The 24,552-nt window shown below is 40.7% G+C and overlaps 1 protein-coding gene across 4 annotated transcripts in view; it reads left to right on the plus strand.

Moving 5' to 3' along the window:
• The window catches only part of ptprn2 (protein tyrosine phosphatase receptor type N2), a 278,523-nt gene that overhangs the window by 168,326 nt on the left and 85,645 nt on the right, over window positions 1–24,552 (plus strand). For all 4 annotated transcript variants that reach the window (XR_006762692.1, XM_014180660.2, XM_014180659.2 and 1 more), the window contains exon 11: window positions 19,525–19,589. Coding sequence is in view for 3 of the 4 variants with exons in the window: in XM_014180660.2 (XP_014036135.1) it covers window positions 19,525–19,589 (65 nt within the window). In the remaining variant the exon portion in view is untranslated. The remainder of the gene's footprint in view (window positions 1–19,524; window positions 19,590–24,552) is intronic.

Here is a 24,552-nt window from a genome sequence, read left to right on the forward strand (position 1 = left end):
CAACTAGGGCTATCTTCTGTATACCACCCCTACCTTGTCACAACACAACTGATTGGCTCAAAAGCATTTAGAAGGAAAGAAATTCCCCAAATTCACATTTAACATGGCACACCTGTTAATTGAAATCCATTCCAGGTGACTCCCTCATGAAGCTGGTTGAGAGAATGCCAAGAGTGTGCAGAGCTGTCATCGAGGCAAAGGGTGGCTACTTTGAAGAATCTCAAATATAAAATATATTTTGATTTGTTAAAAACTTTTTGGTTACTACATGATTCCATATGTGTTATTTCATAGATTTGAAGTCTTCACTATTATTCTACAATGTAGAAAATAGTAAAAAATAAAGAAAAGCCCTGGAGCAGGTGAGTAGGTGTGTTCAAACTTTTGACTGGTACTGTATTTTTAAAATTAAATACCAATTTAATAAGGCCTTCTTTTGAGGGTCTAGTTTTACCCTAATACAATGGCCTGAAACTCATAGTGTACAGGCCACATCAGGCCTGCAAGTCACATTATGTTGGCTTAAAAAGTGATTTGTAATTTCTATTGGAATCCAGCCAGAATGGTTGGGAAGACTAAGATAGGAGACTACCGTAAACATCTAAACCGGGAAAACTTTCCATTTCAGTAACGGGTGCAATATGTCCAAGTAACAGATAGGAATAGTTTAGAAAAGGGTATGTTATTTATATTTGAGTAGCATAAGAGTAATTCATCAATCAATGTACAGTACATGCAAAAACAAAAGAAATTGAAGTATTATTTATTTTTGTATCAACCTGCAATAGAGCTTGCTGGGAAATAGGATAATGATGGGCGTGGTTTTGGGTTAACTCTGGTTATTAACACCAAAACTGGTGTTCATTTACACCACTGAGTGTTAGTTTAACTCTTTACAGTGTTAATTTAACTATTGAATCAACACTAGAAATGTTACTTTGAGAAATCAACACAAGTTAACACTGGCCAATTTTCTGCGTGCTATGAAAGGGACACATCTGCTGGCTTCCATCATTTCAAGAACCTTTTTGAATTCTGAAGAACCTTACATGCCACGTTGTAATGCGTGCGTACTGGCGGCAGAGAAGTCAGGCGCAAGAGAGCAAAGACTGTGTTACAACGGTGCAGTTTAATAATAAAAATCACCGTGAACAAAAACAATAAATAAATACAATGGGACAAAACCCTTCGCTCGCCAGACATAACGTTCACAAACTCTTACAATCAACAATTCCAGACAAGGACATGGGGGGAACAGAGGGTTAAATACACAACATGTAATTGATGGAATTGAAACCAGGTGTGAGGGAAGACAAGACAAAACCAATGGAAAATGAAAGGTGGATCGGCGATGGCTAGAAGGCCAGTGACGTCGACTGCCGAACGCCGCCCGGACTAGGAGAGGGACCGACTTCGGCAGAAGTCGTGACACACGTCAAGAACCCCAATCTTAACTTAAAGGTTATTTATTGGGCAAGAGTTCGCCAAGGATCCCTAAGAGCTGAGGAGAACCATTAAATAACCTGCATTTTTTTCAGTGTAGGGAAAGGTGTCTCAGGTAAAGAAATACTTGGTGTAGGTTTATAGAATGATCTACTGTAGGTATGATGATGAATCCACTGTCAATGATCAGTGAGTGTAACTGGCATTTGATCCCAAGTGGATTCCTGACGCTTCCTTTTTAACCCAATAAAGTCTTAAGGAGTCTGAGTAACAGAGTTTATTTTAATAATGCTAATACAAATGTTTGAGTGACAGCCAGATAGTCTGGCAAGGGAAAAGTCATTCATTAGTCACTTTACTCTATTCCATTCTATTGTATTCTATTCTATCTGCTCTAATATAATCAGAGAAGGCAGAAGAAGGAGGGAAGACAACACGCTACTCACACTAAGATGATTGTTTTAGATTTGTATGGTAAACCTCATCAACCAGTAGGCGCAACTGCAATCTATAAACGTAGCCTCTCTTTTGAACAATTGTCAAATGTAGTTTATGTTGAATATTTTATTTAGCTGCAGAGGATCACCTTCGGAGTGGAAAAAAAAGTAGAAACAAAACCCTGGGTGGATGTGGAGGGACATCCATTGGGGTTTGTCTCACATCTGGAGGTGCCCGGGGTCCAAATCATTGGCTGGTACCGCTTCTGTTCCCTCCATTTCCCGTAGTCTATAAAGAATTGGTGTCAGCACCTATCAAACGGAAAATGCCTATTCTACACAGTGTCAGAGGAGCCGCACTCTATTAATCAACCGATGAGAGAGAAACATATTGAGGAGGGATGAGAGAGTAGAGATGGTGTATATACTATATAGTGCACTAGTTTTGACCCGTGCACTATTTGCCGTATGGGTCCTGGTCAAAAGTAGTGCACTATATAGGGAATATGGTACCATTTCAGACGCAATCCATTTCTCATGGTCTGTTATACCACAGCGTTAGGCCTGTGTACATTGTGTGTACATTGTGTAAAGAGAAAACACACACCATTGCAACACATTTTGGCATCATGAAGAAGAAGTTTTGCCCTCTATGAAACAATGTAGGTGTTTGGGTATAAGGGGTCATATTCACTGTAGGTGTTTGGGTATAAGAGTTCATATTCAATGTAGATGTTTGGGTATAAGGGGTCATATTCACTGTTGATGTTTGGGTATAAGGGGTCATATTCACTGTAGGTGTTTGGGTATAAGGGGTCATATTCACTGTTGGTGTTTGGGTATAAGGGGTCATATTCACTGTAGGTGTTTGGGTATAAGAGGTCATATTCACTGTAGGTGTTTGGGTATAAGAGGTCATATTCACTGTAGGTGTTTGGGTATAAGGGGTCATATTCACTGTAGGTGTTTGGGTATAAGGGGTCATATTCACTGTTGGTGTTTGGGTATAAGAGGTCATATTCACTGTAAGTGTTTGGGTATAAGGGGTCATATTCACTGTTGGTGTTTGGGTATAAGGGGTCATATTCACTGTTGATGTTTGGGTAATTATAAAACAGGGATTTGTTCTTTATGGCACATTGTAAGGTGTAGCAAACCGTAACAAAACGTTTTGCAAATGAAAACAAGCATTTCTTATTGGACAAATTCAAGTTGTCCATCCTTGTTTCAGTCCGTTTTCATTTGGTGCCTAATGAATACGACCCATGTATTTGAGCACTATGGAGTATTGGTTCAGAGTGAATAATAGTAGTAGTTGGTTGCCAGCCAGTAGTGCTAGTTTATCCTCTCCTCATACTCCATAGGCAGATATTGATCATGGTAAATAAACAGAAACTCAATCAGCACCACCCCCTGCTACTAACAGCATGACTACCATGTGACGGACACGGCCAGTATGATTGGTGTTTCTACTCCTGCATTAGCTTCTAATGATGTCATACACATGGAAACACATGGAGACGCCGAATGCATTACCTTCTCAATTTCTTCGGAGCAAGATAAAAGTGTTTTGTTTTTCCACTACACTCTCCTCCTCTATTTTCCCTCACCGTATTTTCACCCCCGCTCTACTCTCCTCTCTCCCCTCCTTGTCATTTGTCATTTGAAGGTTTAGTCAGAGCCTGAGTGACTAGATTTATCAAAGCAGAGGAATGGAATAACCAGTGATATTCATGAGAAGAAAAGACAAGGGAGAGGACTTTTCCTTGATTGGCTGGGGATGGATTGATTTGTGTGTGTGTGTGTGTGCATGAGAGTTTTCACTGGTAACCAGCCTTTGCTGTTTTTTGGACACTGCTCACCCGCAAAACCAGCATCAAGTTACATTATGCTGGCTTGTAAAGTGATGTCTAATTCCTACTGGAATCAAGCCTGAGTGGGGATAACCAACAATTGGAACATTTAGTCACAACAATTTTAATTTCGAATGTCTGCCAAGGTAAAAAATAAATAAATGTGAGAGACCACCTAAACCAATTAAACTGGAAAAAACATTTTAGTAAAGGGCGCAATAATTCCACCTAAGAGATTGGATTAGTTTAGAAAAATGTATGTTATTTATCTGTATGTAGCGTACAATCAATCAATAGATTAATAATCAATCAGTGTACATGCAAAAACATAGATATTGAAATCAAACTGCAATAGAACATGCTGGGAAATATGATAATGATGAAGGGTGTGGTTTTGCAGACCAGATTGACCAGCTAGAGACCATGCTGTACCAGCATATACTTAAAAAATAAATGGTTCTTGACATGTTCTTTGTCAGAGTTGTAGATTATATTGTGACTGACAGCCTTGATTCATAGCAAAATTTGAAATAGTGTTTTTTACATAATAGTACAGACTCAGAGCTAGAAAATGGTATGTCATACACTGCAGTTGAGGAACAATGGGAAAATAATTCTGCTTTGAAAGTTGATAAACTTGTAACCCCACTTTTGAGAAAATGGCCCTTGAATGTTTTGGTACACCTACTGGAGAGCTCTTCCTTATATACATCCATTCAGGATCGTTCACACCATCTTAACCCTTAGCCAGGGGCGGAGCCAGAGGGGTGTCCTGGGTGGCACTGGACACCCCTGACATCTGATTGGCCACCCTGGGTGCCACCCCAAAATGTAATTCGCTACTGGCAGTTTGATGCTGATTGACATCTCATTTCACCTCTTGTTGGAAGAAGCATTTATTTTGCTGTTCGCTAGCGCATTTTTCAAATCGAGGACAAGGAAGAGAGAATATTGACGTTGGTTGTGAGATACAGAAGAATAAGAATAAGAAGAACATACAGAAGAAGAAGATAGAATATTTCCACAGCTCCACAAGCTCTTTTTGCGATTGGCGAAAGCATCATATTTGAAGTAAGTTTTAAGGTTTGGCATCGGGTTTAGGTTTCCTGAACAACCTTTACGAAAGTTGAGTCGCTGTGTAAGTTAACGTTAGACCTTTGGCTCCATTAACAGACAGTTAATCAGATAAGAGAGATCAGTTCCCAATTTAGCCTAACATTATGTTTACATCTGTGCTAGTAATACAGTGCAGTGTCGTAAGTTACAGTATACGAATGTTTAGCTAATGGGGGGTAACTAGTAGGCTACAGCTGTCAGTGTTCAGCAAGTTAACATTCAGCAATTTGAAATCCATTAACTCAGTTAGATTTTTGTTCTTGAACTTGAAACGAACAATTGTTATTATCAATCTGTTAACGTTACTCAAAAGATTAACACCATTTTCAGATTAGCCTGTTTGCTATCGTAAAGGTGTAAAAAATTACAGCTAGCTAAGTTACTTTCTGCAGAGTAGGGCAAGCCATGATCTAACTAGTAACTTAGGCTGGTAGTTGATTTTAAGGTACAGTTATGATAATGGGGATTTGTAATTAAGATTGAGATTGGACTAAAATGTGGGTAATTGGATGCTTAGATGTAACCATAGACTGTCTTGTTTTTGCATAGGGTCAATTAAACATGAAAATAAAGGGAGAGATATCAGACTTCTGTTCCAAAAGGACCCAATTATAGGCCAGGCCTATACTTTAAACTACACATTTTAGTTAGCAGCTGTTAGTATCTAATCTTGTGGATCCTTTAATTATACATTCCCATGGAGATATGACAAATTATTTAACGTGTATTTCAGACATTTCAAGATCCAGAGAAGAGGGTCCTGTACAGCCGTGTTTGAAAACATTTCCCAGAACTCAGCATGGTACTAGGAAAAGGGCATTCAACAGCTCCTGGTATAAGGACAATTCATGGCTTGAATATTCTGTAAATCAAGATTCGACTTATTGTTTCACCTATAGGCATTTTTATCTGCCCAATACACCTGAATCTGCCTTCACATCACAGTCAGGTTTTTGTAACTGGGAAAAAGGCGCTGTTTAAAGATTATGGGTTTAAGCTCCATTCAAAGGCAGAGCATCATATCAATGCTATGTATGCTTGGAATCAGAATAAAAGGGCTATTGACAGCAACTCATCAATGTTAGATGTCATAAATGAGGACCGGAAAAAGAAAGTGGAGGAAAACTGTACTTAAATTAAAACAATTGCAGATGTGCTCCTTTTAACTGCCACTTAAAATATAGCACAGAGAGGTCATCGAGAGTCTGATGACTCTCACAACAAGGGTAATGGTTTGACAATCTTAGAAGAAATAGCAAAGCATGACCCTCTCATAGAGAAAAGGATGAATGCGTGTGGCAATCCAGAACAAAGTTCTTGAGGGTTTAGCTGAGATGGTACAAAGTGAAATAATACGATAAGTTAAAGAAAGTGACGTTTTTTGTGTAATTGCAGATGAAACCAAAGATTTAAAGAAAAAATAACAAAAGTCTTTAGTTGTGAGGTACTATTACAACGGGGCCATCGACGAAAGCTTCTTACACTTTCAGTCAGCTGAAAGCTTAGATGCAGCAGGTCTCACAAAAATGATAATTGATTGCCTTGAAAAACATGGTCTGGACTACAGAAATAATCTTGTGGGGCAATGCTATGCCGGTGCATCCGTCATGAGCAGAAAGCATTCTGGTGTGTCTGCACGGATTAAAAACAGTGCAAGATTTGCATTTTATGTGCACTGTAATGGACATTGTTTGAATTTGGTTCTTGTCGATGCTGTAAAATCAGTGCCTGAGGCAGTTAACTTTTTTTGCTCTCCTGCAGAAGCTTTAGAACTTTGTATCTGGCTCATACGTTCATCTCAAGTGGCTTGCAGTTCAGAAAGAGCTGTATCCACAGCAGCACCCCAGGGAACTACAGAGTCTTACGGATGTAATGTGGGCTTGCAGTTACATGGCATGCCGTAATCTGAGGGACAGGCTTCCAGCAGTTCTGAGAGTGCTACAGGATTTCACACTTGAAAATAGTGGTGATAGATCAGTGGAGGCAAGGGGCCTTATTTCTCAGATAGATTTACATTTCATAGGGCTTTTGGTTACCTTTTGTAAAGTGCTTGGTGATTCCAAATGTCTTTCTGACATGCTCCAATCAAGCTCTCTTGACCTAGCAAGAGCTGTGGATCTAGTAGGTGCCCTTACAGACACATTACAGGACTACAGAAGTGAGGGTTACTTTGGAGAACTATGGAAAGAGGTTGAAGAGATTGCAGAGCACTGCAAAGCAAGTGTATAAACATTGTGTAAAAGAGGCATTTTTCAAAGAAGAATTGCGAGATAATGCAAGGGGTCCAGTCTCTCAACCCAAAGAGTACAACATTCTTGAGTGAGGAGCCTCTGTTTGCCTTTGCTCAGACCTTTGAGTCAGATTTAGAGGACCTCAAACATGAGGTTCATCAAACCAAGCGGCTTCTTGATAGGAGAGAGAAAAGTGGAAGGGACAGACCGTCCACTCTCCTTGACTTTGTTGTGTTTCTAGAACCTTATAAAGAGGTCTTCCATGAGCTATTTCGACTTTGTAAGATTTCTGTTGTTACACCAGTCAGCAGTGCTTCTTGCAAGAGAAGCTTCTCAGCGTTAAAACTGACTAAAACCCACCTTAGGACAGCAATGGTTGATAACAGTTTAAGTCACCTCGGAATTCTCAGTGTTGAGTCAAGGAGGGCACGCTCCCTCAACATGGATGAGTTTGTGAAACATTTTGCCAGTTCTCACCAGAACCGCAGAATTATAATGTTTTAAATCTACCTAGGATTATTTGGCACTTAGGCGGTCCCTCTGGTCATGATTAAAACCTGCACTGTGTACTAGCTAGTACACTGACATTCTAAAATGATAAATCCAAAGGGTATCATGTCACACAGATTTAATATGGTCTTGGTTAGGCCAATTCCAAAACTTTTCTTTGCTATTAGTTAACATAATATATATGAGCATAAATATGATACTGTTTGTAATATTGATGGGCACCAAAATTATTTCAAGTCCATTTCTGCGTGATACCTAGTATGTCAAATTGCAGTGTATTTTTTTGTAAATGTAATTTTTTTGTAAATAAACTATGCAATTTATGTAACACACAAATGCTATCTTATCTCCTTGGTGCTAGAGCTTTATTTTCGGAAAATATTTTTGATGTTCAACACTTATAGACCCAGATTATATATTCATGAAAACAGAGTGACCCAAGTCTCTCCAGTATGTGTGTGTGTGTGTGTGTGTGTGTGTGTGTGTGTGTGTGTGTGTGTGTGTGTGTGTGTGTGTGTGTGTGTGTGTGTGTGTGTGTGTGTGTGTGTGTGTGTGTGTGTGTGTGTGTGTGTGAGAGAGAGAGAGAAAGAAAAAGAAATTTAGCTGCAGTTCCGAGGTAGAGACACTGACTATTCATAGTATGTTAAAGAATTCTAGTGAAGTAACCCTTTTGGACCACACTATCTGCCACATTGAAGAACTCCAGGTTAAGTGAATGATCACTTCTACCTCTAATCAGCAATCATAGGATTCATTCATGCTCCTTAGATGCCAGGTTAGGGTTACACACAAACTTTCTGTCATGGTCTATGGACCCCCTGAAGTAGCCTTGGCCACCTCTTGGCCACCCCATAAACTCTAGTTCCACCACTCCCCTTAGCCCCACCCATCTCTTTAAGGCCATGTGGTAAACACATACTATATCAATTAAAATCTAAGTTTATTTGTCACATGCACAGGATACAGAGGTGTAAACGGTACAGTGAAGTGGTTACTTGTACAGTCATGGCCAAAGGTTTTGAGAATGACACAAATATACATTTTCACAAAGTCTGCTGCCTCGGTTTGTATGATGGCAATTTGCCTATACTCCAGAATGTTATGAAGAGTGATCAGATGAATTGCAATTAATTGCAAAGTCCCTCTTTGCCATGCAAATGAACTGAATCCCCAAAAACATTTCCACTGCATTTCAGCCCTGCCACAAAAGGACCAGCTGACATCATGTCAGTGATTCTCTCGTTAACACAGGTGTGAGTGTTGACGAGGACAAGGCTGGAGATCACTCTGTCATGCTTATTGAGTTCGAATCACAGACTGGAAGCTTCAAAAGGAGGGTGGTGCTTGGAATCATTGTTCTTCCTCTGTCAAGCATGGTTACCTGCAAGGAAACATGTGCCGTCATCATTGCTTTGCACAAAAAGGGCTTCACAGGCAAGGATATTGCTGCCAGTAAGATTGCATCTAAATCAACCATTTATCGGATCATCAAGAACTTCAAGGAGAGCGGTTCAATTGTTGTGAAGAAGGCTTCATGGCGCCCAAGAAAGTCCAGCAAGCGCCAGGACTGTCTCCTAAAGTTGATTGAGCTGTGGGATCGGGGCACCACCAGTACAGAGCTTGCTCAGTAATAGCAACAGGCAGGTGTGAGTGCATCTGCGTGCAGAGTGAGGCGAAGACTTTTGGAGGATGGCCTGGTGTCAAGAAGGGCAGCAAAGAAGCCACTTCTCTCCAGGAAAAACATCAGGGACAGACTGATATTCTGCAAAAGGTACAGGGATTGGACTGCTGAGGACTGGAGTAAAGTAATTTTCCAATTGTTTGGGGCATCCGGAAAAAAGCTTGTCTGGAGAATACAAAGTGAGCGCTACCATCAGGCCTGTGTCATGCCAACAGTAAAGCATCCTGAGACCATTCATGCGTGGGGTTGCTTCTCAGCAAAGGGAGTGGGCTCACTCACAATTTTGCCTAAGAACACGGCCATGAATAAAGAATGGTACCAACACATCCTTCGAGAGCAAGTTCTCTCAACCATCCAGGAACAGTTTGGTGACGAACAATGCCTTTTCCAGCATGACGGAGCACCTTGCCAAAAGGGAAAAGTGATAACTAAGTGGCTCGGGGAACAAAACATCGATATTTTGGGTCCATGTCCAGGAAACTCCCCAGACCTTAATCCCATTGAGAACTTGTGGTCAATCCTCAAGAGGCGGGTGGACAAACAAAAACCCACAAATTCTGACAAACTCCAACCACTGATTATGCAAGAATGGGCTGCCATCAGTCAGGATGTGGCCCAGAAATTAATTGACAGCATGCCAGGGTGGTCTGCAGAGGTCTTGAAAAAGAAGGGTCAACACTGCAAATATTGACTCTTTGCATCAACTTCATGTAATTGTCAATAAAAGCCTTTGACACTTATGAAATGCTTGTAATTATACTTCAGTATTCCATAGTAACGTCTAACAAAAATATCTAAAGACACTGAATCAGCAAACTTTGTGTAAATTAATATTTGTGTTATTCTCAAAACTTTTGGCCACTGTATACTAGCAATATCAAAAACAGAGTGTCCAGATAAAAATCTTTCTACATTTTTTATCATTAGATGACACTAACCCGACACACTTGTCTAAATTGATGGGTCATGTAATAATCTTGCCGAAGTGGAGTGTTTTGTTTAGACATGTATCTAGCTAGGTAGCTAGCTAGCTAAACACTTAACCGTCATAATCCCAAGTCATACTACTACCAATACAAACATTGTCATAGCTGTTGTATGAATCTGCAGGTAGCTAAAGGTAACAAACTAGGTTCAATTTCAGCTAGCTAACATTAGGCTATAACTAGCAATAGAAACAAAATAGAAACTTATATCTAAAAATGTAGCTAGACTCTTACCCGTATAAATGGATGAACGGTTCATGGCAAACTGGAACCATTAACTCAGTTTTGTTTGTAGCTACATCTTGTTTGGCCAGCGTTGTGTCAAGTCTCTCCAGTTCACACTGACCGTGGCGTGTGCAGAAGGTAGCCCATAACTTTTTCCAACTGATCTGTCGATAGCGCCTGGTAAATTCAGGGCATCAATGTGGTTGAGAAAAGTAGCAAAACATTTGTAGTTCTCGATGGCTAACGTCATATCTTTCAAAAACGGTGCAGTAGAAAGGAGTGTCAACACATACTGAACAGCTCACGTTATAGACAGAAGTATGCTACATGGCAGACGAATACAAACTCATCTCCCAGCATGTCCAGACTATCCATAGCAACATTGTAGTTACTCCACAATACCAACCTAAATGACAGAGTGAAAAGAAGGAAGCCTGTAAATCATACAAATATTCCAAAACATGCATCCTGTTTGCAATAAGGCACTAAAGTAAAACTGGAAAGAATGTGGCAAAGCAATGAACTTTATGTCCTAAATACAAAGGCAAATCCAACATACCACATCACTGAGTACCACTCTTCATATTTTCAAGCATGGTAGTGTCTGCATCATGTTATGGGTATGCTTGTCATCGGCAAGGATTAGGCAGTTTTCTAGGATTAAAAAATGAATAGAGCTAAGCATTGGCAAAATCCTAGAGGAAAACCTGGTTCAGTCTGCTTTCCAACAGACACTGGGAGACAAATTCACCTTTCAGCAGGACAAAAACCTAAAACAGAAAGCCAGATATACACCAAGACGACATTGAATGTTCCTTAATGGCCTAGTTTCAGTTTTGACTTAAATTGGCTTGAAAATCTATGTCTAGCAATGATCAACAACCAACTTGACAGTTGAAGAATTTTAAGAACAATAATGTGAAAATATTGTACAATCCAGGTGTGCAAAGCTCTTAGTGACTTACCCAGAAAGACTCACAGCTGTAATCGCTGCCAAAGGTGATTCTAACATGTATCGACTCAGGTTTGTATGCTTATGTCAATGAGATATTTATTTTATTTGCAATACATTTGCAAAAAAATATGAAAACATGTTTTCACTTTGTCATTATGGGGTATTGTTTGTAGATGGGTGACAAAAACATCTATTTAATCCATTTTGAGTTCAGGCTGTAACACAAAGTCAAGGGCTATGAATTCTTTCTGAAGGCACTATATGTGTTTGTGCCAACTGTCAGTGGAAGTATTGCACCAGTTTAAGTGATTGATGGTTATGTTGTCAAAGGTTAAGCATCAATATTGACACTGTCAGTTCTGCAATTCTAAGTAAGTTTATGGGACAAAGAGTTGCTCTGTAGGGCCTCCCGAGTGGCTCAGCGATCTAAGGCACTGCAGTGCAGTGCTAGAGGCGTCACTACAGATCCGGGTTCGAACCAGGGCTGTGTCGTAACCGGGAGACCAATGAGGCGGCACACAATTGGCACAGCGTTGTCCGGGTTAACTTCTTAGTGATCCCTTCACGCGCGGATTGATTTGACAACACCCAGTGAAATAGCAGCGTGCCAAATTCAAAAACAGAAATACACATAATAATAATTCATAAATCATACAAGTGTTATACATCGGTTTAAAGATGAACTTCTTGTTAATCCAGCCACAGTGTCAGATTTCAAAAAGGCTTTACGGCAAAAGAAAACCATGCGATTATCTGAGGACAGCGCCCAGCATAACAACACATGAAAATCAGATTTCAACCCGCCAGGCGCGACACAAAAGTCAGAAATAACTATATAATTCATGCCTTACCTTTGAAGATCTTCTTCTGTTGGCACTCCAATATGTCCATTAAACATCACAAATGGTCCTTTTGTTCGATAAATTCTGTCGTTATATCCCCAAAATGTCCATTTATTTGGCGCGTTTGATTAAAAAAACACCGGTTCCAACTCGCCCAGCATGACTACAAAATATCGAATAAATTACCTGTAATCTTTGTCCAAACATTTCAAACAACTTTCCTAATCCAACTTTGGGTATTTTAAAACGTAAATAATCGATAAATTTAAGACGGGATAAACTGTGTTCAATACCGGACGAAAACAAAGAAAGTGCGTTCCAGGTTGAGCGCATCAAAACATTAGAGAGCACTAGGCTGGACCCTCATTCTGAACAGCCGTACTTCTTAATTTCTCTAAAGAAAAACATCAACCAATTTCTAAAGACTGTTGAAATCTGGTGGAAGCTATAGGAACTGCAAGCATATTTCTATTAAAACGGGCTTACCATAGAAAACCAATCGAAAACAGATTGACCTCACAAAACATTTTCCCTGGATGGATTGTGCTCGGGGTTTCGCCTGCCAAATCAGTTCTGTTATACTCACAGACATTATTCAAACAGTTTTAGAAACTTTAGAGTGTTTTCTATCCAAATCTACCAATTATATGCATATCCTAGCTTCTGGACCCGATTAGCAGGCAGTTTACTTTGGGCACACTTTTCATCCGGACGTGAAAATAGTGCCCCCTAGCCTTAAGAAGTTTTAAGGGAGTGTTTGGCTAGCTGGGATGTCCTTGTTCCATTGCGCTCTAGCGACTCCTTGTGGCCGGGCGCATGCACGCTGACTTCGGTCGCCAGCTGTACGGTGTTTCCCCGACACACTGGTGCTTCTGGGTTACTAGCAGTTACTTATATAGCATATTGTATAAGAAAATAATAGCATACTCTGATGTGGCTATGCCAAATGGTTACACTAGTTCATTTAGCAGACAAGATTTGCTTATAATTCCGTGGGATTATTTTGTAGTATGAAGAATACAAATGAACAAATATAAATATTTTCTCAGAACGATTTGATGGGGGTGCGCACATGCGGCTATTCTGTGTTGAGCGGTTAACAAAGAAATAGGTTCTCCTATATGCTTAATTTAGAGTTATTAATGTAACTTCAGTTGTTCTACAAATATTGGGCAATATGTTTTGATTTTTAATACATAGTTCGGCTGCATGATGAGACTCTAATAATGATTTGAAAAAGGTTGTTTGAAAGGCATGAGCTCTGCTTTGTTTTTGCACAGGCTGTACATACTCCAATAGTCGCTCATTCACAATTTAACAAGCACTTGATAATGCCTCAAATTTCACGGCAGCATCCCCTTTGTGGCTGTAATGACAGCTTGGCACATTCTTGGCATTCTCTCAAACCAGCTTCATGAGGTAGTCACCTGGAATGCATTTCAATTAATAACAGATGTGCCTTTAAAAAAGTTAATTAGTGGATTTTCTTTCCTTAGATTTTATAGCTATACAGGAATCCCTTGCTGATTTAAAACTTGTGCTTAATACGGGTAAAAGAAAATACATGTTGTTTTGGAAGAATGTTTCAGATGAACTACACGTTCACTCATTAGATGGTTCTCCAATCGAACGTGTTCCCGCAGATAAATATTTAGGCATTTGGATTGATATGGATTTGACATTTAAAAAACATATACCATAGATGAGCTGGTTAAGAAGTTTAGATTTAAAATTGGCTTTTTCTACAGAAACAGATAATGTCTTTCTCCAAGCAATAGGAAGCAGATTATTCAGTCAACATTTAATCTGTTCTTGATTATGGTGATATTATTTATCAAAGTGCAGCTGCTACTACTCTTAAACCCTTGGATGCCATCTACCAGTGCAGAATACAAATAATATATGATGTCATCTATGTAAAGAGAACAATATCTGTGAACTATTTTGCATTTCAAAAGCTGGTCAAAGAGATTGGTAAATGTGCAATATACAATAAATATGTAATTTTTCACAGTTGTTGATTTGATGGCATCTCTGTGCTACAGAGGCAGATCGAGGTATATAAAAAAATTATCATTCCATCCCCCTGATTATGACTGAAAAATGGAACGGTGGGCGATGCATCTCATCTGTCTCTGGGATCGGATGCATCCATCCTTCCTTCTCTAGATCCCCATCTCCCTCTCTTTAACTCTCTCTCTCTGAGATAGCTATCCAGCCTTTTTTTATCCCCCTCTCCCTCCCCCTCTCTCGCTCCTTCTCTTTCGGAGATACAGTAGCTATGCACAGACAGCCTTCATATGTGCAGCAGGGGAAAGTGACGGGCAGAATGGCAGCTTTAATATTGGAGTGATTGCCACCGATAAGGGTAACGGCTGTGGAGAGGCGTGAGTGTCATCCCTCCCTCCTTCGCAAATAAACACTTTCATTTTGTTTGCCGGAGAGATGGATGTGCTGAATAGACAACCTGAGGAGCAGCGGAGGGAGGGAGGAGATAGATGGGAAGGATGGGGATGCATATTCAGTATTAAAAGATCAGTCAGAGGGGTTCGTGAAATATGCATTTTGTCATCTACGCCTCGTGTCTTGCCGGAGCAACAACAACGCTGACCACCGTGCCGACTCAAAATGCAAACCTGACAAATTGTGATCTGTATTATATTCATAGTCATATTTTCATGGGAAATTACATAAAATGCATAGTAATATTCCATCTGTCTAGATAATACGGACAACTTCAACATATTCATTGTGTCAGAATCAGTGATGAACAATGCCTGAATATTGTCCTCTGTTTTACACAGACAAAATCAATAGATCTGTATAGAGGTGTAAGGTTGCTTCCCAAAAGGCATTTGGGATGCAAGAAATGTCTAGTGTAAGTGTGCAATTTGGCCAAGGACACTGAGGCATCAGATTGCTGATTAAATTGACCTCCTTTTCCAAAACTCCTTCAGACATCTTGACTTCTCAGGATGGGGCTGGAGGCTGGGTGGAGAGGCCACTTGTTACTATTTTATGATATGTGTTGCGTTTGAATTATTCCCATCTTCCCCTCCAACTCAAGTCAGCAGTTCAAATTATGTTTTCCTGTAGTGACTTTTCTATTTTTTGTGGTAACACTTTACCTTAGGATAATAACATTAAGGGTACCTTAATGTAGAGTGTTACCATTTTTGTTAATACACAAACTAAGAGGCTAAAGCTGTTAGATTTTCCATTGGTTTTAGATTGTGTTTAATTTGACACAGGGCAATAAGACAGCGTGACCAAAAAGATGATGTGAACAGCTGGGGAGCTGAAATCCGCATATCAGAAATAAAACGAGGGAGACACAGGCAATTGCTAATTAAAATCAGTGGAAAAACAACTTGAAAATTAGACTTCACATCAGTTTTCACAGTCTGTCTTAAATATTTTGGACGTTAAAAATGAATAATATGGTTGCAGTATAACAGCAAGAAGTAAACTTAATCTGGGTTTGTGTTTATTCTGTAAATGACTCCAGCTATAGGAACAGAGAATGTGAAACATCTCAGAAAGCTCATGCCAAGCATGAATCCCTGTGGACCTTTACAATTGCCAATTATTGCACATGATGAACCCCATGTATTTTCATTTAAATTTCCTAAAGCAAGAAGTAGTGGGCTGCCGGTCGATGAGTTGGAAGTTAATCTAGAGGTAAAAAGATAGTGACCTTCAGGCTTCTTTGTTTTTAGCATACGCTAGATCTTTTCAGCTTGTCAGTCAAACTGGAACGGTATCCAAGCCAATAGATAGAAGGTAGACTGTGTGTTGATGTAAGGCTCTTCGCAGTGTTTTGACTGGCTCTATACTCATCCTCAGCTCCCTGAGGGGTCCTCATTAAGACTAAACGCTGAGGGTGACCTTTCCGTCGCCCAACTCCCCCCACCCAGCTGGCCCTAATTACCTCCCTCATTACCCCCTCTGAAATAAAACACAGATCCAAGATGGCTGCCTCATTACCCCCTCTTAAATAACACCAGCACCACCAGGTTGAACCAAGATGGCTGCCTCATTAGCCCTTCCTAAATAACACCAGCACCGCTAGGTTCAACCAAGATGGCTGCCTCATTACCCCTACTAAATAACACCAGCACCACCAGGTTGAACCAAGATGGCTGCTTTTCCCCACAACTGATTTGCTATACTCTCTTTGTGATGTATGTTGGCCTAGTGGATCTCTGTACTGTGGATGTATCCCCCCTATTCCTTCACTCTTTCGCTCTCGCTTTCCCCCCAGTCTTAATTCCATAAGTCCTGACAGTATCATTTAGACGTCGCCATCGCTATGGTGATCACTGATGAGACGATAGGGTGATCAGCGCTTGCGGGATGTCGGAGAAGGAGAGGGAGAGAGAGAGAGGGCTGTAAGTAGCCCTCCTAATGATGGCACTAAAGTAACATGCTTCATTATTTGGAATGCTGCATAAATTGAGCTGTGCATGGAATCATTGGGATTGATTAAAATACTAATTAAACAGGTCTTTGCAGAATTTGAGGAGTGAAGTAAGGTTCAGCTCTTCAGGGTAATTTGCATACCCTTCATCTGGGTAAATGGGATTTAAAGGACCCTCTCTCATTCTCTTTCCCTGGCTCTCCCTATTTCTCTTCTCCCCCTATTTCCTGGTACATTCACATGCTAACAAACTCAATTAAAATTATACTCTATTCACCATATTATTTGGCATAATCTATTAAGACCCCTTTGATTTTGTTTTTCAATATAAATGTATCCATCAAAGCAAGAGATTCAAAGGGTAGACATGACCAGAATAAAACAAAGTCTGCCAAGTGTAGATCTTAAATGTTGGACGTTCAGTCGCTGCGTCACTTACTTGGATTTTCATGACAATATCTTTGTTAAATATTGCATTTAGAACTAGCGTGGGAATACTTGAATTGATTAATAGATGTATGGATCAAACTCATAGTGTGATCCTATTAAGTACTGCAAGAACCAATAACAATTAATTATGCAGTACATCAACTAGCACTTTTACATTAAAATCATTTAACAATGTAAACATTCACTGGTGCCTCGGCAGCTGACTGTGTGCAAAGGTCTGGCCCCTAAACCACTTTAAGTTTTAGTAATTTAGCAGACACTCTTATCCAAAGCAACTTGGGTTAAGTGCCTTTCTCAAGGACATGACAAAAGATTTTTCACCTAGTCACCTCAAGAATTTGAACCAGCAACCTTTTGGTTACTAGCCTAACGCTCTTAACCGCTAGGCTAACTACCCCCCCCCCCCCCCCAAAAAAAAAAAGTCCTCAGAGCTAGACACTGTACTGTAGGGTATTCTGTGATCATGTAGGGTGGTTGTGCAAACTCATTCAAAATCTCATCTGGTGTACCATAGCCAACAGTAAGTGTGACTTTGAACAGTCACTGATGAGTTTGGAGTTGGAGTTATTGGCTGACGAAGAGCTTCAGGTAGAAACGTTGCACAATAAACTGTGAGAGAATGAATCTATCTTTAATACACACTTACACTGTCACACACTCTTTCTCACAGTCTCCTGTTCCATTAAAGAACTGGAAGGGCAAACATGTTCTTCTGCGTCATTCATTCCTCTCACTAAAACACAAAAAAATATATATATACATACAGTACCAGTCAAAAGTTTGGACACCTACTCATTCCTGGGTTTTTCTTTATTTTTTTTACTATTTTCTACATTGTAGAATAATAGTGAAGACATCAAAATTATGAAATAACACATATGGAATCATGTAGTAACCCAAAAAAGTGTTAAACAATCAAAATATATTTTATATTTGAGATTCTTCAAAGTAGCCACCCTTTGCCTTGATGACAGCTTTGCATACTCTTGGCATTCTCTCAGGCAGCTTCATGAGGTAGTCACCTGGAATTCATTTCAATTAACAGGTGTGCCTTGTTAAAAGTGAATTTGTGGAATTTCTTTCCTTAATGCTTTTTAGCCAATCCATTGTGTTGTGACAAGTTAGGGGTGGTATACAGAAGATAGTCCTTTTTGGTAAAATACCAAGTCCATATTATGGCAAGAACAGCTCAAATAAGCAAAGAGAAACGTCAGTCCATTATTACTTTAAGACATGAAGGTCAGTCAATCCAGAAAATGTTCAAGTGCAGTCGCAAAAAACATCAAGTGCTATGATGAAACTGGCTCTCATGAGGACCGCCACAGGAAAGGAAGACCCAGAGTTGCCTCTGCTGCAGAGGATAAGTTCATTAGAGTTACCAGCCTCAGATTGCAGCCCAAATAAATGCTTCACAGAGTTCAAGTAACAGACACATCTCAACATCAGCTGTTCAGAGGAGACTGTGTGAATTAGGCCTTCATGGTCAAATTGCTACAAAGAAACCACTACTAAAGGACACCAATAAGAAGAAGAGACTTGCTTGGGCCAAGAAACACGAGCAATGGACATTAGACCGGTGGAAATCTGTCTGATGTGTCCAAATTTGAGATTTTTGGTTCCAACCGCTGTGTCTTTGTGAGACGCAGAGTAGGTGAACGGATGATCTCCGCATGTGTGGTTCACACCATGAAGCATGGAGGAGGAGGTGTGATGGTGTGGGAGTGCTTTGCTGGTGACACTTTTGGTGATTTATTTACAATTCAAGGCACACTTAACCAGCATGGCTACCATAGCATTCTGCAGCGATGTGCCATCCCATCTGGTTTGCGCTTAGTGGGACTATCATTTGTTTTTCAAACAGGACAATGATCCAACACACCTCAAGGCTGTGTAAGGGCTATTTGACCAAGAAGGGGAGTGATGGAGTACTGGCCTCCACAATCACCCGACCTCAACCCAATTGACATGGTTTGGGATGAGCTGGACCACAGAGTGAAGGAAAAGCAGCCAACAAGTGCTCAGCATATGTGGGAACTCCTTCAAGACTGTTGGAAAAGCATTCCAGTTGAAGCTGGTTGAGAGAATGCCAAACGCGTGCAAAGCTATCATCAAGGCAAAGGGTGACTACTTTGAAGAATCTCATATATTTTGATTTGTTTTACACTTGTTTTACACTTTTTTGGTTACTACATACATTACTACAAGTGTTATTTCATAGTTTTGATGTCTTCACTATTATTATACAATGTAGAATGAAGTAAAAATAAAGAAAAACCCTTGAATGAGTAGGTGTGTCCAAACTTTTGAGTGGTAATGTATATAACAATTACACTCACACACAACTCTTGCCTTTTTTTTTGTTTCTCCCCATGTAGTTCAGCAGAAGAAACAGCTGGAGAAGGAGACTGGTGTGAAGATCCTGGAGGCTGGAGTCAGCGATGTAAGTCCTGTTCCATCATCTATCTAGTAAGCTGGGAACCACAGAACTATAATCATTGACTTAAATGGGGATGCCCTTTCTAATTATTCTATTTCTGTGCTGAGTATAGATTATTCTTAAGTCGGAAGTTTACATACACTTAGGTTGGAGTCATTAAAACTCGTTTTTCAACCACTCCACACATTTTTTGTTAACAAACTATAGTTTTGGCAAGTCAGTTAGGACATATATTTTGTGCATGACACAAGTCATTTTTCCAACAATTGTTTACAGACAGATTATTTCATTTAGAATTCACTGTATCACAATTCCAGTGGGTCAGAAGTTTCCATGCACTAAGTTGCCTGTGCCTTTAAACAGCTTGGAAAAATCCAGAAAATTATGTCATGGCTTTAGAAGCTTCTGTTAGGCTAATTGACATCATTTGAGTCAATTGGAGATGTACCTGTGAATGTATTTCAAGGCCTACTTTCAAACTCAGTGCCTCTTTGCTTGACTTCATGGGAAAATCAAAAGAAATCAGCCAAAAATGTTGACCTCCACAAGTCTGGTTCATCTTTGGGAGCAATTTTCAAACGCCTGAAGGTACCACGTTCATCTGTAGAAACAATAATACGCAAGTATAAGCACCATGGGACCACGCAACCGTCATGCCACTCAGGAAGGAGACGTGTTCAGTCTCCTAGAGATGAACGTACTTGGTGCGAAAAGTGCAAATCAATCCCAGAACAACAGCAAAGGACCTTGTGCTGGAGGAAACAGGTACAAAAGTATCTATATCCACAGTAAAACGAGTCCTATATCGACATAACCTGAAAGGCCACTCAGCAAGGAAGAAGCCACTGCTCCAAAACAGCCATAAAAAAGCCAGACTACGGTTTGCAACTGCACATGGGGACAAAGATCATACTTTTTGGAAAAATGTCCTCTGGTCTGATGAAACAAAAATAGAACTGTTGGGCCATAATGACCATCGTTATGTTTTGAGGAAAAAGGGGGAAGCTTGCAAGCCGAACAACACCATCCCAACCATGAAGCACAGGGGTGGCAGCATCATTATGTGGGGGTGCTTTGCTGCAAGAGGGACTGGTGCACTTCACAAAATAGATGGCATCATGAGGGAGGACAATTACCTGGATATATTGAAGCAGCATCTCAAGACATTAGTCAGGAAGTTAAAGCTTGGTCGCAAATAGGTCTTCCAAATGGACAATGACCCCAAGCATACTTCCAAAGTGGAGGCAAAATGGCTTAAGGACAACAAAGTCAAGGTATTGGGGTGGCCATCACAAAGCCCTGACTTCAATCCTATAGAAAATTTGTGGGAAGAACTGAAAAAGTGTGTGCGAGCAAGGAGGCCTACAAACCTGACTTAGTTACACCAGCTCTGTCAGAAGGAATGGGCCAAAATTCACCCAACTTATTGTGGGAAGCTTGTGGAAGGCTACCCGAAATGTTTGACCCAAGTTAAACAATTTAAACTCAATACTACCAAATACTAATTGAGTGTATGTAAACTTCTGACCACTGGAAATGCGACGAAAGAAATAAAAGCTGAAATAAATAATTCTCTCTACAATTATTCTGACATTTCACATTCTTAAAATAAAATGGTGATCCTAACTGACCTAAAACAGGGTATTTTTACTAGGATTAAGTGTCAGGAATTGTGAAAACTGAGTTTAAATGTATTTGGCTAGTTCCGACTTCAACTGTATATTGAATACAATTTTTGTAAGATTGTATCATTAGATCTTACCAAGTAAAATCCCTAAAGAGAATACTGAGCTTGTCCTCCCAACACCCCAACATGCAACATCATTGTAAAGGAACTTAACCAAACCTGAAATGTTCCAGATCTCTGTACACTGCGCTCTGATTTGATTTGACTGGGGTGTTCTCCAGGGATATGGATCCAGATGTGGCAACTTGGCATTTAATCACCACGCTACCTTCTGCTACCATCCATACCGCCTGCATCCTTTATGAGGCTGCCATTATGCAACCAGACATTGATCTTGAGCCGAAATGAATGCCAAATGTATTTCCTGTTAAACGTGTCGCTTTGATACACATCCTCTGTATTCATTTCCTGTCCTCCTTAGGATCGTTGGTTCCCATGGAGAATAAAGAACAACAAGACAAAGCGCAGTGCGTTTTGACACTTTAAATAGCAGATGATAGTGGCTCAGGGAAGGAACAATAAGCGGATTATCTGGAGAGCTGTCACTTTGTGGCTACCCAAAATTAAGAGCAGTGCAGAAGTATACTTAAGATGAGCGTGGGCATGAGAGCAGGGGAGATGTGCATTCATTCATTGGTGACGCTGCTAATAGATATTCAAATGTAGCTAGCAATGTGCATATTGGAGGTGAGGATCTAATCAAGCAGCCATTGATGCGCTGGAGTCCTCCTAGCAGACCCGCGTCTAAATGAGTTTTTCTATGGAAATGAGACAGACAGCGATGGCACTGTGAGCCATGAAGATTATCACGAGGCATGCTGGGAACTAAATGGATGTGGCCTGTGTGTGTGCTGCTGCCGTCGTCAATGGCAACAGGCATAACATAGTCGGGAGCGTTTTCCTTGGTCAATCCTTCACTCGCTGTCCTCCTATGGCCATCTCTGTCACACGTTCTCTACATTTGCTTGTTGTTTTATTTTATCCCTATTTCTTATGTTTATGCGTTTACCTCCCTCTTTTTTTACCCGCCCTCTTTCCTTTCCTTTACCTCATCTACATTTCACTCGTCCTCTATCTGCCTGACTCTCTTTTTCTCCTCTTACTCCATCTTCATTCTTGTTCAACACACAGAGTGCACAAGGCAAACATTGATGGAAGGCTGTGGTTTGTCATATTGGACCTATTTGTAGATAATTAGCTGCAGGTAGCCTAGTGGTTAGAGCGTTGGACTAGTAACCGAAAGGTTGCAAGATCGAATCCCCGAGCTGACAAGGTAAAATTCTGTCGTTCTGCCTCTGAACAAGGCAGTTAACCCACTGTTCCCAGGCCGTCATTGAAAATAAGAATTTGTTCTTAACTGACCTGCCTAGTTAAATAATGGAAAAATGATAAGTTCTCTGTGGAAACCAGAGCGAGGGCGGGATCTATCTTTTACCCCAGGAGTGGGAAATCAGAGACAGACTGTGTGTGTGTGTGTGTGTGTGTGTGTGTGTGTGTGTGTGTGTGTGTGTGTGTGTGTGTGTGTGTGTGTGTGTGTGTGTGTGTGTGAGAGCTCATGGGTGTATGTGTGCGCCTGTGTATGTCTCAGTAACTATGCATTAGCCTTCAAAACACAAGACCAATGTGTGCATAAATTGACAAGGAAAGTAAATGAGAATAAGTTAATAAAGGCACAACCAGTTAGATGTTATGGGGTTTATATCATGTCGTAAGAGATCAAATTGGAGGAGTCCTCCACTATAGCACAGGCTTACATCAGAAAGTGCCTGCTCTTGCATGGAACCAACCAACCTGGTATCCTTAAAGAGTATTGAGAGTGGAGCTGACACAGGGTGCGTCCCCATTGGGCTCCGGTCTAAAGTAGTGCACTACATGGGGATATGGTGCAATTTGGGACACAACCAGAGCCTCTCCGTCCTGTCCTCACCCTGTCTGTCTTTGTTAAAAAGGGGACAAATGACAAAACAGCTTAGGAAGATGTCCTGATAACACGGACGTCGATAGCAGAAGATGTCGACGAAGATAAGCTAATGTCAAAGTGAGGAGATGGGACGCTAATCGGTAGACTTCATAATATCTGGTCCTCCTATAGATTTTCCAGAACCCGTTTTCTTAAAAATATCCCTATTTTGCAACTCATTAGCTACATTTGCTACCCTATTTAAGTAATTACACTTTAATAAGCATGACATTTTGTAAGTCATTTAAGTTGCGGTTATGTTTTATCAAGGAGATAGATTGCTGTCCAGATCACATTAGTGTCTCCATAACAGCACTCCTGTGAATGTGAAAAACTATCTTAGGGAAAAGCGAGAGGGGCAAGAATGGTAATAGGAGAGGGGCGGTAGAAAGCCTAATATATACAATGTTTTTGTTCATCTCAATTCCAGCACTCTATCATCAGTGTTTATCACTAGGGATGTGAAATGTCGACATTGACAGTAAATGAAAATCCTACAGAGAATATAAATGTGCATACACCTCACAGCACCACCAGGCAGCCGGTTGGAGAATCAGCCTCTAGTACAGATCATACCATACAGTTTCAGCAGTCTTCCGTTTTGTGGAGAGATGTTCCTAAAAGGCACACAGAGCTCCGTGACTGTGCATCCTCTCCACTTTTCATCCTCCCGTCCTGTTCGTGTTCAGGAGGGGTCGAGGAGTCACTGCGCATCTGGAGTGTGAGTGTGAGTGTGAGAGAGAGAGCGTGAGCGAGCGAGAGATGGCGCAGGACCCGAGGGTTGCAGACTCCTGCTGCAATGGTTTGCGTTAGCCAGCAGTATGCAGAGATAGACACAGTGTGGCTGGTTCCAGTGGGGGTTCTGAGGAGGGGGACGGGTGGGTAAGTGGCTGGGGGACAGGGCGGGGTTGGGAGGGGTGGTGTCTCGGTCAGACGTCCTCGCTGGGTTGCCTGGAGAGTCCTGACAGACAGCCGCCGCCTCTGGTGTCACCACCCACACCCCTCCCCAATGCACATACACCCCTCCTCACACCCCTCGGCCTATCCACAGGTGAGATGATGATGCTGTCATTATCTCCTCCTGAAAAGAAAGAAAATATGATAAATAATGAATCACAAAATGGATGTTAAAAGGTGGCACCATCACAGTGGAAGACCATATATCGTGTTCTTCAATACAACAAGATCACTGAGGGTTTCTCATTTGAGCAGTGTTATTTTAAAATCATTGCTTTTACATTAATAGCGGCTGTTTTTTAAGAATATATGTTTATCAGCATACCAGTTGTCTTTTTTATCAGTACTTCTGAATACAGTGT

Source organism: Salmo salar, chromosome ssa29 (assembly GCF_905237065.1).
Source record: "Salmo salar chromosome ssa29, Ssal_v3.1, whole genome shotgun sequence".
Lineage (NCBI taxonomy): Eukaryota > Metazoa > Chordata > Actinopteri > Salmoniformes > Salmonidae > Salmo > Salmo salar.